Source organism: Mirounga angustirostris, unplaced genomic scaffold, assembly GCF_029215605.1.
Source record: "Mirounga angustirostris isolate CCGP_5_RB_7025 unplaced genomic scaffold, mMirAng1.0.hap1 SCAF_15, whole genome shotgun sequence".
NCBI classification, from domain to species: domain Eukaryota; kingdom Metazoa; phylum Chordata; class Mammalia; order Carnivora; family Phocidae; genus Mirounga; species Mirounga angustirostris.
In genome coordinates this window covers 32,668,563-32,683,722 of record NW_026991723.1, presented here as the reverse complement: position 1 = coordinate 32,683,722, position 15,160 = coordinate 32,668,563, and the positions used below count along the sequence as shown (strand labels likewise).

At 36.6% G+C, this 15,160-nt stretch overlaps 1 protein-coding gene across 13 annotated transcripts in view; it reads right to left on the bottom strand.

Annotated features, from left to right (window-relative positions):
* The window catches only part of KDM4C (lysine demethylase 4C), a 459,829-nt gene that overhangs the window by 113,580 nt on the left and 331,089 nt on the right, over nt 1–15,160 (bottom strand). For all 13 annotated transcript variants that reach the window (XR_010407538.1, XR_010407537.1, XR_010407539.1 and 10 more), the window contains 2 exons: nt 2,730–2,785; nt 400–508 (listed from right to left, as the gene is read on the bottom strand). Coding sequence is in view for 9 of the 13 variants with exons in the window: in XM_064578944.1 (XP_064435014.1) it covers nt 400–508; nt 2,730–2,785 (165 nt within the window). In the remaining 4 variants the exon portion in view is untranslated. The remainder of the gene's footprint in view (nt 1–399; nt 509–2,729; nt 2,786–15,160) is intronic.

Sequence of the window (15,160 nt, the reverse complement as noted above, 5' to 3'; positions counted from 1 at the left end):
ATAATGAAATCAGGTTAGGTGAATTTGCTAATTAAGTGAAGACCAACCAAAGAGAGGCCAGAGAGAAAAACTAAACAATCGAAATAGAGATAGATAGTTCAGGTATATTACTAACAAACCTCACCAGACAGCCTAAGGTTTGAAAATTCACACTAACCCAGAAAAAGTAGTATCCCTTTGCCTAATTTCAAGCAGAACTGAGGAAGGTTACATCATACTTACAATAAAATAGGAAGAGAATATGTACAAATAAGCAAATTTAGGCTAAAGGAAAAAAAGGGTAGAATAATGAAATGAAGCTAAGAGAAAAATTATCTTGAGAATGTGACATTAAAAGAAATACTCAGAACTTGAAATTAATGCTGATTTAGGAGGTAAAAAAGAAGCTTTGCCACTCACCAATTTTAACCTCTGTAAAGGTATTCTGCCTACATCTATCTGTGTCCTTTCTGGGACATTAGTGAATCGAACTTCTGGGACTGCAACAGCACACATGACATGGGCCCACCTACAGGAAAGGAGACACGAAACGTGAAAAAAAGTTCCCTAAACTTAAGCACTGGGTACTTCAGCTGGGCGGGAGCAATTCTCCCAGAGTGAATACACAGACAAGAAGGCAAGCCAAAAGCCCAAATCCATCACAGACTCTGAATTTCAAACCTCTTGGGTGATACCTGGAGAGATTCAGTACCACCCCTGCCCACCACTGCAACTTGAAGAATAGGGTGAAGACCAAAGACTCGATCCTATCAATATATGGTATTTTTCTACACTGGCTCTGCAAAACACCGAAATGTAGGTTTGCCATTTCATTTGGTACTGAAATATAACAGGTGTTTAATATACTTAAGCTAATTAACATGTGGCAAAAGATTAGTTCAATTAATAAAAGGTATGAATTGGGTATAGCATATAATCTTTTGACATAATACAAGTGTCATGAAAACTAGAGTAGTAAAGTCTTCTAAAAGAATTAACACTGATTCAGTCTTTAATTAAATTGTTTCTCATTGCAATTCTACTATAACCAAAAGAACCCAGAGATAAGGAGGAATAAAATTTAGCTGGCTCTCTCATTTCCTACTTAATGCTGAGTATCTCCTTTCGAATTCTGAATTACCCCAGAAAAATGACATCCCCTGTTAACACTATTTAGTTTCTCATAAATGTCATGCCCCAAGTAAATATTAAGACTCTTAAGGCTTAAAGACATCTTGAAGGAATTATCATATCCATCAACCTATTTTTAAGTCAAAGAGTACGTCACTCAAACAACATAAGACTCCATCCTGCCTTTAAAGACCACAGGAAGAGAGGACAAGTGTCAACCCCATCAGGGCATTCTTTCAAATCTAATAAATACTAAAATCCCATAGTAAACACTATTCCTTTCTGTCCTAGCCCAAGGGTAGGAAGAGAAGTTCTTACCACTTCTGTCTGTTCAGGAACCACCTAAAGCAATTCACAGTCTGCATGACCTATGTGATATCCTAGACCTAGCAACACTTTTTCGTGTAAGTGCCAATCACATTAACTAAGACTGTGAAAGAGGAAGACCCAAAGTTAAGCAAAAATAAGTCTACTAGACTAAGCTTTATCAACACAGGAATGATAAATGCCTTCGCTCTTCCTTGTAAGCAATTTGAAACATGTGCACATGCACATAGTTATGTTAATTCAATCATTACATTATATACCAGGGGTCCCAACTCCAGTGCCCACAGGGCCAGGCAGGAGGTAAGCAAAACACTGGTAAATCATGGTAACCTGGGGGTCACCTGTCCCATTTAGGCTAGGTCCTCATCCCAACATGTTATTGCTATACAGAGATGCGCAATTATTTTTCAAGTACAGATAAAAATCTGGATTTTTGTATAAAATCTCTCAACTTTTAAAATTTGCATCAAATTTATTAAATGGTATGTCAGTCAACTAAAACATATTTTGGGGCTGGATTTGGCCCTTAAATGCCAACTTACCACCTCTGCTTCTATCATTTCTACATTTTCCTATTTCCAAAGGGATCTTTAATATGCTTTGGCCTCATTTTAAATACTAAAATTGGGTCATGAAAATAAAATTCATGCAAAAATATATTTCAACAACGTATTAAAAACCAGATTATGTTCTTTTTTTATGTTCTTTCTTTTATGTTCACTTCTCTCTTTCAAGATTCTCTTCATATTCTCCAACTGTCCCCTTTAAATCTGAAAATCAATGTTTTTCTCCCTATGTTTCTATTTTAGTACATATACTCTCTTGTTAATTTGCTGGTTTTAAAAGTAAATTGTTTTGTTTTAATGTTATGACTATGATTGATTTTATTTATCTGAAGGTAACAGATTTCACTGTTTTCAGGCACACTGTTTTTATTAGACTAACAGGATTCATCACATTAAACACTAGGATTCCAATGGCACCTAGATGATATGGGCTGCCTTCACTTTAAAACTGCCATTAGTAAAAGAGGGGTTATTCTTCACGGGTGTCATCAAAGACATGGACAGAAGCAAGGCTTAGACCACCTTCAACCAGGAGAGGTGAATGTGCTGTCAGTAGTAGTCTCTGAAGACATGCCCAGAATCCCAACCTCAGATCTGGACAACAAAAGCTTTGGAACAATGTGTCCAATAATGAGAGGTAACACAGCAAACTATCCACCCAGAGGTTCAACACTCTAGAGAGCAGAAGGAAACAATAAAATTGAACACAATTAACACATTACTTACTTATTGTTCTTTGTTTCCTTAAGAGCACCCCCTCTCAAATTGCAGAGACAGCACTCCTAGGAGAAAAAAAAAATACCACACAATTATCAGACTCATTTAACTGACATCATTACTATTTATCTAAATATTCCCATAAATTCTAATATTGTATTTTAAAACTAAAACCATCAAGAACTTCATGAAGGCCTATCTCTGAGCAGTTCAAGAAAGGAAAGGAAAAAGAGTGGGGGAAAGTGAGAGTACACACAAAAATGTTCCTGAGATATTGAGGGAATTATCATTACCCTGGTATCATGTTCACTTGTCATCTCTAGGGGAAAGTTGTGACACAGAGCACTTGGTAGCCTGGAGAGTATTTACTAGAATTCTAGAACAGAGAATACATATATGATTAGTTCTCTTGTGCTCTGGGAATCCATTCATGTATACAGGATAGCTACAAAATAGAGTATTGGCAGGCTTCATTCTGCAATAAGGATTAGCAGGAGCTCTTTTTGAAAGATACTCTTCATAAAAATATCATTTGGGTCTTTCTGTGGATGGGCAAATGGTGTTGGAAAAACTGTACTGATAAACCCAGGCTATCCACACCCAGAAAAAAAGCACCATGAAAAGTTTTCCTTTCTTCTCCCCACATAAGTTTATATTTTGGGCACTTTTATATGTCTTAAATTGGCACAGACTGTTTCACTCCAAGATGACTGACTCCCTTTACCACAAATACAGACTTTATTTATTACTTCTCACTATAATCCTATGAAAAGTCCATGAGAAAACAGGACCAGAAAGCAATGCAATACCTTTTGCTGACCTAGAATTTTTAAATTAAATATCTAAGTAATTTTTATTTTCAACCTCAAGCACTAATAGATTTCCTCCCAATTTCTGTATTAATAAATTTTTTAAAATAACTGTAGGTTATTTTGGGGTTTTTCCCTCTGCAAGCCATATATATAAAATTTCCTTATCTGTTCTCCAAGGTGATCTTCTTTAACTAAAGTTTTGCTTCACTTTACAGAGAATCCCTTTAACTTATCTACTATTAATAAGGGGGTGTCAAACTCTTTAGCTTTAATTTTTCTGAGGACAGCAATACCAAAACAACTGAGGAGAATCAATATACCTGCATAACTCCTAACAGGCAGCAAAAAAAGCAAACAACCAGAAATGTTCAATGGTTTTATGTGTTTGGAAATACTCTGCACATCTATTTGGAATTTCCTGGGTTATTATTAAAGGTTAGAGTAGCAAAAGTTGTCCTGTGTATGTATATACATCTGAATCCATTATAAACCCAGATCAAGGAGATAACTCAATGGATTTTCTCTATAACAAAGCAAGATTCTAGAGGTCCTTGACATAATAGTTTTGATGAAGCACACAATGAAAGTAAAAGTTCAGTCCAAATATTAAAAATGAGAAATTCAGTAATTCAAGTTATTCAATAACATCTAAATTATTCAAGAACAATTTCATAAAACATTACTGATTTTAAGTATTTTCCCAGTAATTTAGCACACTTTCTACAGAGGGAGAGAGAAAATGAAAATAAAACACGAGGTAAAATATTTTCATTGACTATAAAAAGATGTCAGTATTGAAGTGAGAATGCAGCAGAGAACTGTGGATGGTGAGGAGCTCAGACACTAAGAGCATTAGATGCCTGATTAATGAAACTAGTAGTGAGAAAAAGCCTAAAGGGACAAGCTAGCAGAGTTAAATACAGCAAAGCAGCATGGAAGCTGCCTGAAAGCACCTGAGGAGGATCATTAAAAGATACACATGCTGCAGAGCACCACCACAATGTGAGGAAACAGTCGTCTCAAATAGAACATGTAGACTCAAGATTTTAAGTGAGGTTGAGAAGACTCAACCTCAAGTGGTTGCCACAATATGAAACTGTTTTTTGGGGGGATTACCAGTAACCTCCATGTCACAAAATCTAATGGCTCATTCCAAGTCCCTGGCTCACCTGACCTGTAAGTGGCATTCAACATTGTTGATCATGCCTGACAGTTTCTACCTGAGGCTTCTATGTGACCCGACGTGTCCCTCACTGCCCTTCTTGACCTCTTTTTGATACTCTGCTTCCTCTAACAGGCATCTCTTTCACACTCTTTAAACATGGTAGCTTTTGTAAGAGGCATTCGCTTCTCTATCCACAACTGCTTGCTGGGCATCTGATCCACTTCCCTGACTCTCAAAAGGCCAGTGAGTGACTCCAACATTAATTTCCTGCTATGTCTGACTGACACTCAACAGGCACCTCAAACACACATGCACAGATGAAATCATGTCTCCTCAAGCCTGTAGTCCCCCACTGTTTGCTATCAGTGGTATCAACCATCCTGTCTAGCTCAAGCTGGAAGACATCATCTCCCTCTCATACTAGATCCAATCAAAGGAGTCCTGTCAATCCCATGTCCAAATCTGCCCTCTTCTCTCCATCAACCATCCTGTCTAGCTCAAGCTGGAAGACATCATCTCCCTCATACTAGATCCAATCAAAGGAGTCCTGTCAATCCCATGTCCAAATCTGCCCTCTTCTCTCCATCAACCATCCTGTCTAGCTCAAGCTGGAAGACATCATCTCCCTCTCATACTAGATCCAATCAAAGGAGTCCTGTCAATCCCATGTCCAAATCTGCCCTCTTCTCTCCATCAACCATCCTGTCTAGCTCATACTGGAAGACATCATCTCCCTCTCATACTAGATCACATCTGTCACATCAGTTGATAACCCCAGCATCCCTCAGCAGACCTAAACTATGGCAACAGCCACCCCAGGTCAACCTAGAACCCACACGGATGGGTTTTAATGCTTCTCAGTACTTAATGTCCCAAAAGGCCAGGATCATCAGCCCTGGACCTTGTCCAGACTCACACTATACTACTCTCCACACATAGACACCCAGTGCCCCAGACACCTCAGACACACCCTACACTATTCTTTATTTATTACACTGAACACATCCTTGACATCTCAGCCAGAATGTTGATTCCTCAGAGAAGGCTCTCCTAATCCCCTGGGCCAGTTACTTCTCACTCATTACTCTTTTTAACTATTTGTTGAATTCTTTTTGCTGTCCTGAATAAACTGTAAGCTCGATGAGTGCTATGGAAATATTTGTCAGGTTACTCTTTCTCTATTATGATAGAGAATATATCCTCCAGATGAATCTGTTACATAATGAGAAAGGGCAAAATAGGGCAGAGTGAAAATCTTGAAAACTACCAAAGGATTAAAAAATTGCAAAGATCATTTTCATACGGGGACACTAAGGAAAGGAAGTTCCAGGCTCTGGTAACTTAACATGGAGTTAAGAAACAGTGATTTGACATGGAGCTATTTTTGCCATGATTTACTTGAAAAATCACACTCTTAGGAAAAAAACAAAAATATTCATGGCCAAGTAGTTACTTACATGATTTATATGATATATATGATATCAGGGTTTCTATTCAATTCACTCAATTTTGAAGAACTAAGTAGGAAAGAAAAAAGTCATGTCCAGTTATGTCACTGTTTTGAGTCACCATCCCGCATATGGTGCAAACTAGTTGATCTGTCACAAGCACAAACATGTCAACTTGTCAATTCATTCATTTGTAAATGAACTTGCACTAAATGCCTATGTTTATAACCCAATAAAAGGCAATATCATATAGGACACTTTTAAACATTTCTTTCCTTTCTTAAATAGTACCTTATTGTCAAACAACAAAATTGATAATTCTAAAATTTAAAAGGTTAATCCTTACCTGAAAAGTAGCCCAAGTTTTCTTAAGAATCCATAAAATGCCTGATACATGTAAAGGCTGATACCTACCAAATACACTAATTGTACTAATATTGCTCATCTTCCAATTCAGTGAAAGAATTGAATGAGAATATAGGGAGAGATAGAGTCCCCTCAGGACACTGATTTATTAAGTTGGTTATCAAGAATAAATATTAGATATATTAGAAGGCACTTCTAAATATATTAGAAGAATAAAAGCTATATTAAAGGCCTAATTCATTCTAAATACCCTGCCAGAAACCTCATATACTTTACGTCCCTTCCTTAACATGAACTTATTAGGTAATTTATATCCTACTTCATTTATGAGGAAACTAAGATTTAAAGATTAGGTAACTTGTATAAAATCATCCAATCCAGGAGCCATCAAACTTCATCTGTAAATGGCCAGATATTTACTAATTTAGGCTTTGCACTACACAGTTGTTTCAACTAAACTCTGACATTGTAGGACAACATGTAAACAAATGGGTGTAGCTGTATTCCAATAACAATGTTATTTACAAAAACAGGCGGTGAGCAAGATTTGGCCCACAGGCTATAGTTTTTCAACCCCTAGCCTATCAGCAAAAGGAGTAACTGAGGTTCAAGTTCAGGTCTGCCTGAGCACAAGTCCATACTCCTCTTCTCCAACATCCTCTACCTCTAAGTACAAACAAAGCAAGGCACAAGATTTCAAAGTAGAATGCCCAGATAAACAGGAAACTGTGCCTGCCCTGGGAACTCACACTTCAGGAGGGGAGAAGACCTGTGTATACTTAACCATACTATGAAGAAGATAGTGATAAAGGGTATAACCAAGTCTCCATTTCCTCATTTCTATAAGTGACTAAGAATTCATTTTTTAACTAATCCCCTCAAAAGAACCCATATCATAAAAAAATTGTGTTACAGGGAGCATGTATTATATAACAATTTATATTCCCAGTTGTTTAATTCACCTAGCTAAAAAAACTCACTGGTATGAGATCATTAAATTGATCTCCACTTCTTCCTTCAAAGAATGATACCATTTTAGGCAAAAAGTAACATTTCACTTAGTCTGTGCAGTCTAACCTCAGGCTACATGAATCCAATTTAACTGACAGGAGCAGTTCTCTAGTAACACTAGAGAAACAGATTTTACCCTGATAGTTAATAAAGTACAGATGGTCAGGGTTCAAAATCATGGTTCTGCCATTTACTAGCATGACCTTGCCTCAGATATCTTACCTGTAAAAGGAGGATAATACTATTTCCCTAAATGAGTTAATAAATGTAAAGCATTCCATAAAAACAATATAAGAAGAACAGTGGTTGGATATGTGAAAAGTTAATTGTGGTTCTAGACAACTTATGCATAACATTGCAAGTGAATGATCTGGATCTAGTGGTTTAGCAGAGAACAAAATAGAGACCTGTCAATAATTCTCCTGAGGTGTAGAAAGCAAGATGCAGACCTGCACAGAAGAGAAAACTCTCCAGGAACCCCAAATCCAGGCAGCTAGACTCTAGAGCAAGGAGAGCTCTTCTATAGTTCTAAAAGCCGCCAACTTAGCTGTGAAAAGCAGACAGATGCTAGTTTCCACAGTGCTCAGAGAACAGACACTGAAGAGACAAATCCCGATCCTATCCTCAAAACATCTGAAACTAGAGTGGACTGAATCAAACTAAAGCTGCAACAAAGCTCAGACTTAGCTCAACTACAAATCAGACTGACCTCACTCCTACTCTAGAAACCTGACAAACAAAGGGCCATGCCCTTTCTGAAAATAAGATTAACTTCATTTGCTAAAAGACAAAATATCCAGCACACAATAAAAAAAAAAAAGCACAAGGTACACTAAAAAACAAGAAAATATGATTTATGATTAAGAAAGTTAAGAATCAATAAAATCAGACACAAAAATGAATAAGAACTGGGATGATCAGATGGAGAGTTTAAAATTGCTATGTTCAAAATGCTAAAGGAGCTAATGAAAAAGATAACATGTGAAGAGATAGCAATATTTTAACAAAGTCATGGAAATTATTTAAAAAACAAATGTAAATGGTAGAAACGAAAAAATGTGACATCAATAATGTTGAATTCAATATATTTCAAAGCGGACTGGAATTGTGAGGGTAAAACTTCAATGACTTTAAAGACATGAATATGAAATAGAAAGAATGAAAGAAGTTTTAAGAATGAAGAGAGATCTAAGGGAAAATAACCTGTTCAATTTCTGTATAATTGGAGTCTGAGAAGGAGAGGAAAGAGAGAGTGAATGAGAACAAACATTGGAAGAGAAAATGGCAGAAAACTTTCCAAAAGCAGTGAAAAAAAAATGTCAACCCAGAGTGCCTGGGTGGCTCAGTCAGTTAAGCACCCAACTCTTGATTTCAGCTTAGGTCATGCTCTCAGGGTTGTGAGATCAAGCCCCGCATCAGGCTCTGCACTAAGCGTGGAACCTGCTTAAGATTCTCTCTCTTCTTCTGGCCCTCCCCACTCTCTTAAAAAAAAAAAAAAAAGGCAACCCACAGATCCAAGATTCCCAGCAAACCCCAACAGATAAATACAAAGGAAACACACCTAAATACATAGTAGTCAAAATTGTGAAAACCAAATATAAAGAACACACTTAAAAGCAGAGAAAAAAAACACATTCAGTAAACAACTGTATGAATCACACCAGAAAAAGTGGCAATGGAACAGTATCTACCAAAATACTGAAAGAAAAAAGTTGGCAACCTGGAATTCATTTCCAAGGAAAATATCCGTTGAAAATGAAGATAAAATAAAAACAACCTCATAGAGACAAAAAATCTAAAAGAATAAAGGCAAACGAGGCTGAACCATGGACTGGCAAAAAGGAATGAAGAACACCAAAAAGAGTAAATACATGGGTAAATAAAAAATAAATTTTTTGTATCTTCAAAACACATGCATACAAAGAGAGAATGAGAGCAAGAGAAAAAGAGAAGGAGACTATAAGTTTCCTAAAAAGCCTTGACTGTTTCAAACAAAAATATCAATACTGTAGAGTGTAATGTATGTAATGGTAAATGTAAGATAAGACCATAAAGGGAAAGAGGTTTAATGAAATCACACTGTTGTAAGGTTCTTACATTGTTCATAAGGTAGGATGATATTGCTGGAAGGTGGGTCCACCACCTACCACAAAGGCCTCAAGAAATTCCCAAATATTAAGTTCTAAGGAATATAAACTCACAATCAAAACTCAAAATCATGCAAGAAAATATGATTCTATGAGCAGAAGAAACATAATGTAAAACTAGATACACAATATCTTAGGCACAAGATATAAAATAAGCCCATTAATATGTTTTAAAATTAAATGTGGGAATTAGAAATATGAGAGACTATAAACAAATGACAAATCAGCTTTTTAAAAACAACAATATAAAAATTCTACAACCAAAAAAAATAATGGAAATTGAAAACTTAAAGAATATATTAAATAGATCACTTTTTTTATGTTATGTTAATCCCCATACATTACATCATTAATTTTTGATGTAGTGTTCCATGATTCATTGTTCACGTATAACACCCAGTGCTCCATTCAATACGTGCCCTCTTTAATATCCATCACCAGGCTAACCCATCCCTCCACCCCCCTCCCCTCTAGAACCCTCAATTTGTTTCTCAGAGTCCATAGTCTCTCATGGTTCGTCTCCCCCTCTGATTTCCCCCCTTCATTTTCCCCTTCCTACTATCTTCTTCCTTTTTTTTTTTTAACATATAATGTATTATTTCAGAGGTACAAGTCTGTGATTCAACAGTCTTACACAATTCACAGCACTCACCATAGCACATACCCTCCCCAATGTCTATCACCCAGCCACCCCATCCCTCCCACCCCACACCACTCCAGCAACCCTCAGTTTGCTTCCTGAGATTAAGAATTCCTCGTATCAGTGAGGTCATGTGATAAATGTCTTTCTCTGATTGACTTATTTCCCTCAGCATAATACCCTCCAGTTCCATCCACGTTGTTGCAAATGGCAAGATTTCATTCCTTTTGATGGCTGCATAATATTCCTATATATATATACCACCTCTTCTTTATTCATTTATCTCTTGATGGACCTCTTGGCTCTTTCCATATTTGGCTATTGTGGACATTGCTGCTATAAATATCAGGGTGCACATACTCCTTCATATCCCTATATTTGTATCTTTGGGGTAAATACCCAGTAGTGCAATTGCTGGGTCATATGGTAGTTCTATTTTCAACTTTTTGAGGAACCTCCATACTGTTTTCCAGAGTGGCTGCACCAGCTTTCACTCCAATCCAACAGTGTAGGAGGGTTCCCCTTTCTCTGCATCCCCCCAACATCTGTCATTTCTTGACAAGAAATTAATTTTAGCCATTCTGACTGGTGTGAGGTGGTATCTCATTGAGGTTTTGATTTGGATTTCCCTGATGTGATGTTGAGCACTTTTTCATGAGTCTGCTAGCCATTTCATTGTCTTCTTTGGAAAAATGTCTGTTCATGTCTTCTGCCCATTTCATGATTGGATCATTTCTTCTTTGGGTGTTGAGTTTAAGAAGTTCTTTATAGATTTTGGATACTAGCCCTTTATCTGATATGTCATTTGCAAATATCTTCTCCCATTCTGTCGGTTGTCTTTTGGTTTTGTTGACTGTTTCTTTTGCAGTGCAAAACTTTTTATCTTGATGAAGTCCCAAGAGTTCATTTTTGCCCTTGCTTCCCTTGCTTTTGGTGATGTTTCTAGGAAGAAGTTGCTGCGGCTGAGGTCGAAGAGGTTTTTGCCTGTGTTCTCCTCAAGGATTTTGATGGAATCCTGTCTCAGATTGAGGTCTTTCAACCATTTGGAGTCTATTTTTGTGTGTGGTGTAAGGAAATGGTCCAGTTTCATTTTTACACATGTGGCTGTCCAATTTTCCCAACACCATTTGTTGAAGAGACTGTCTTTCTTCCATTGGACATTCTTCCCTGCTTTGTCAAAGATTAGTTAACCATAGAGTCGAGGGTCCATTTCTGGGCTCTCTATTCTGTTCCATTGAGCTATGGTTCTGTTTTTGTGCCAGTACCATACTGTCTTGATGATGACAGCTTTGTAATAGAGCTGGAAGTCCGGAATTGTGATGCCACCAGCTTTGCTTTTCTTTTTCAACATTCCTCTGGCTATTCAGGTCATTCCATACAAATTTTAGGATTATTTGTTCCATTTCTTTGAAAAAAGTGGATGGTATTTTGATGGGGATTGCATTGAATGTGTAGATTGCTCTAGTTAGCATTGACATCTCACAATATTTGTTCTTCCAATCCATGAGCATGGAACGTTTTTCCATTTCTTTGTGTCTTCCTCAATTTCTTTCATGAGTATTTTATAGTTTTCTGAGTACAGATCCTTTTTCTCTTTGATTAGATTTATTCCTAGGTATCTTATGGTTTTGGGTGCAATTGTAAATGGGATCCACTCCTTAATTTCTCTTTCTTCTGTCTTGTTGTTGGTGTATAGGAATGCCACTGACTTCTGTGCATTGATTTTATATCTGCCACTTTACTGAATTCCTGTATGAGTTCTAGCAGTTTTGGGGTGGAGTCTTTGGGTTTTCCACATAAAGTATCATATCATCTGCAAAGAGTGAGAGTTCGAGTTCTTTGCTGATTCGGATGCCTTTTATTTCTTTTTGTTATCTGATTGCTCTGGCTAAATAGATCACTCTTAATTGAAGAGAGAATTAGAAAAAAAAGAAAGACGGGTGCCTGGGTGGCTTAATTGGTTAAGCATCTGCCTTTGGCTCAGGTCATGATCCCAGGGTCCTGGAATCAAGCCCCACATGGGGCTCCATCCTCAGCAGGGAACCTGTCTCTCTCTCTCTCTCTCTCTCTCCCTTCCCCTCCCCCCGGCTTGTGCTCTCTCACTCTCTCTCCTGCTCTCTCTCTCAAATAAATAAAATTTTTAAAGAAAAAAAAAAACAAAGAGCTAAATAACCAAAAACTAATACCACAAACTATTCAATAATGTATTCAATGGAACACTGAAATGTGTGTGTGTCTGACAGAGCCAGAGAGAGAGTATATGTGTCTCTGAATCATAAAAATAAATTCCAATTGATTTATAGATCTAAACTCAAAAACAAAACAGAACTATAAAAGTATTAAAATAAATTGTAGGCAAATATATTGATGGATTTAGGATAAATATGAATTCTTAATATAACATTTAAAAGATAAAAGGCATATTGGAAGGACTAATAAATTTTTATTATATCAACATTTTAACATTCTGAAGGATAAAATACTATATAAATTAACATAAGATGATAAGACAAGAAAATATTTCCAATATAAAACAAAGACTGCTATCCAGAAAGTATTTTTTTAAAACCCACACTTTTGAAAAATAGGCAGCAGATTGATTCAAAAACTCTTCATAGCCAATAAACACATGAAAGATACCCAACTTCAAGAATAAAAGGTGAAAGGGCGCCTGGGTGGCTCAGTCATTAAGCGTCTGCCTTCGGCTCAGGTCACGATCCCAGTATCCTGGGATCGAGTCCCACATCAGGCTCCCTGCTCCGCAGGAAGCCTGCTTCTCCCTCTCCCCCTGCCCCTGCTTGTGCTCCTGCCCTCGCTCTCTCTCTCTGTGTTAAATAAATAAAATCTTTTAAATAAATAAATAAATAAATAAATAAATAAATAAATAAATAAATAAATAAAGGGTGAAAAATGAAATAATGAGATGTAACTTTCAGATTATTAAATCAAAAAACATATGGTCTTGGGGTATATGAGATGTTATGGTAGCTCTGGAGAGGAATCTGGCATTATCAATCAAAATTTTAAATGCATATGAAGTATGCCTCAGCAATTGAATTTCTTAGAATATATCTTAGATAATTTATATCTGTGCAGAAGGAAGAATGTACAATCATCTCATTTCTGTTTATAACAGAGAAAACAGTTTCCTCTGGGAGGAACAGGAATTCTCTGTTGCTTAGATTTTATTTGTAATGTCTGGATTTTTTAATAAGAATAGAGTCAAGATTGAAATTTAAAATAGCAATGTAAAAGATCTAGTAAATCCATAAATACTGAGTTACGAAGAATTACACATTGTATTACTAAGTGAAAACACTACAGCCTGTTAAACTGTGATACCTTTTGGGTCCCCCAGGAACAGTGAGCCATTACATTCATGTATGTAGAGAAAAAGATCTGCAAGGACAACACACTAAATAGTATCAGTAGTTTTCTGTAAAAGAGAGTTGAGAACTCAAGAGTGTTCAGAATGGGAGAGTGTCTTAACCATGTTTAGTATTCTCATATTAAAAAAAGAAAACCCACAGACAGACAAGGAAATTAAACCTTTTTTATTAAATATGTGTAACTTAAAATCAATGTAACTGTGGAGGTTTAGCCTATTTTCTTAAATGAAAATTTTAAATGAGCACTATGATTTCTTCTAAAGTCTTTCAGTGTATCAAAACTCCTTTCTAATCTAACCTCTAGAGACACCCAAAGACAACAAAATAAATAAATAAAATTCAACAGTCAGGGCTCATTGCCAGCCTTGTTTTATCTCATGTTTAATGAGCATGCCTTTTCCCAGAACAATAACACCCAGTGTAAAATGACTCACTATTATAAAGATTTAGATATATTGCTAGTGAACCAATGTCTCCTAAAACAAAACAAACAAATACTAAAATGCCTGTCACAACATGATTATTCTATAAGACAGCTCTTACTCCTGTCTCCTAAGTACAACTTTAAAGGAGCCCTTCTGTTGTACTTACTGCCCTCATTCCCACCCAGGGCAGCTAAAAGCTGAATGAAAAAGTATAAATTAGATCATATATTGAATACTGTACCTTTCCTGCTTAGGTCCCTTTCCCTCATCTAATACCATTCACAAACTCCCCTTCTAGCATTACCAAGTATTTTTAAAACCTGGTTTCATAAAAAATCACCACTGCAATGAACAGCAAGTATACCAATTTACAACATGGAATGATTTATTTATGGCTCAGTTATTAAACCATGAAAAAGAGTGTTTATAATCAAAGTGCTGACACAACATTAACAACAATGGTGAGAAGGACATTGTTATAATACAGCTATTGCAGTTGTTCATTATTTGTGGTGGAGGGAAATCATGTTCCAATGGCTCTTCTATAAAACATCAGTTAAAGAAATGCCAATACCAGCATTCTCAAGCTGCCTCATAAGAAGCTCTCATTTTAGCTGACATAGCCAAAGTGCCACTAAAGCCAATTTTCAGTGCTATAGAAAAATTATGAAATTGAAGTACCTCCCCACACCCTTATTTATCTGACATGTTCATTACAGAAATGCAAAACCATAAAATAGGGCTGTCTGAGCTGGGAAAACAAAGAGTAATTAATCACATTAACAGAAAGCTAGCTTACAAAGTGCTGATCAACAAAACATGGAAGAACCATTTCTGGAGAGGTGGCTCATTTATCAGGGCTGAGGAGAGAACAGGATCTCAGGTAAGGACAGGGCTGGCATGAATTCTGAGTGATTAGGAAACTGAATGACAGGTTTCCTGCAGTCATCTTTTGAATGGAAATTCCACAGGCTCCAGCGAATTTCATACTAGCAAGTGAATTCTCCAATTTAAAAGACCACATTGATTTTGTACTG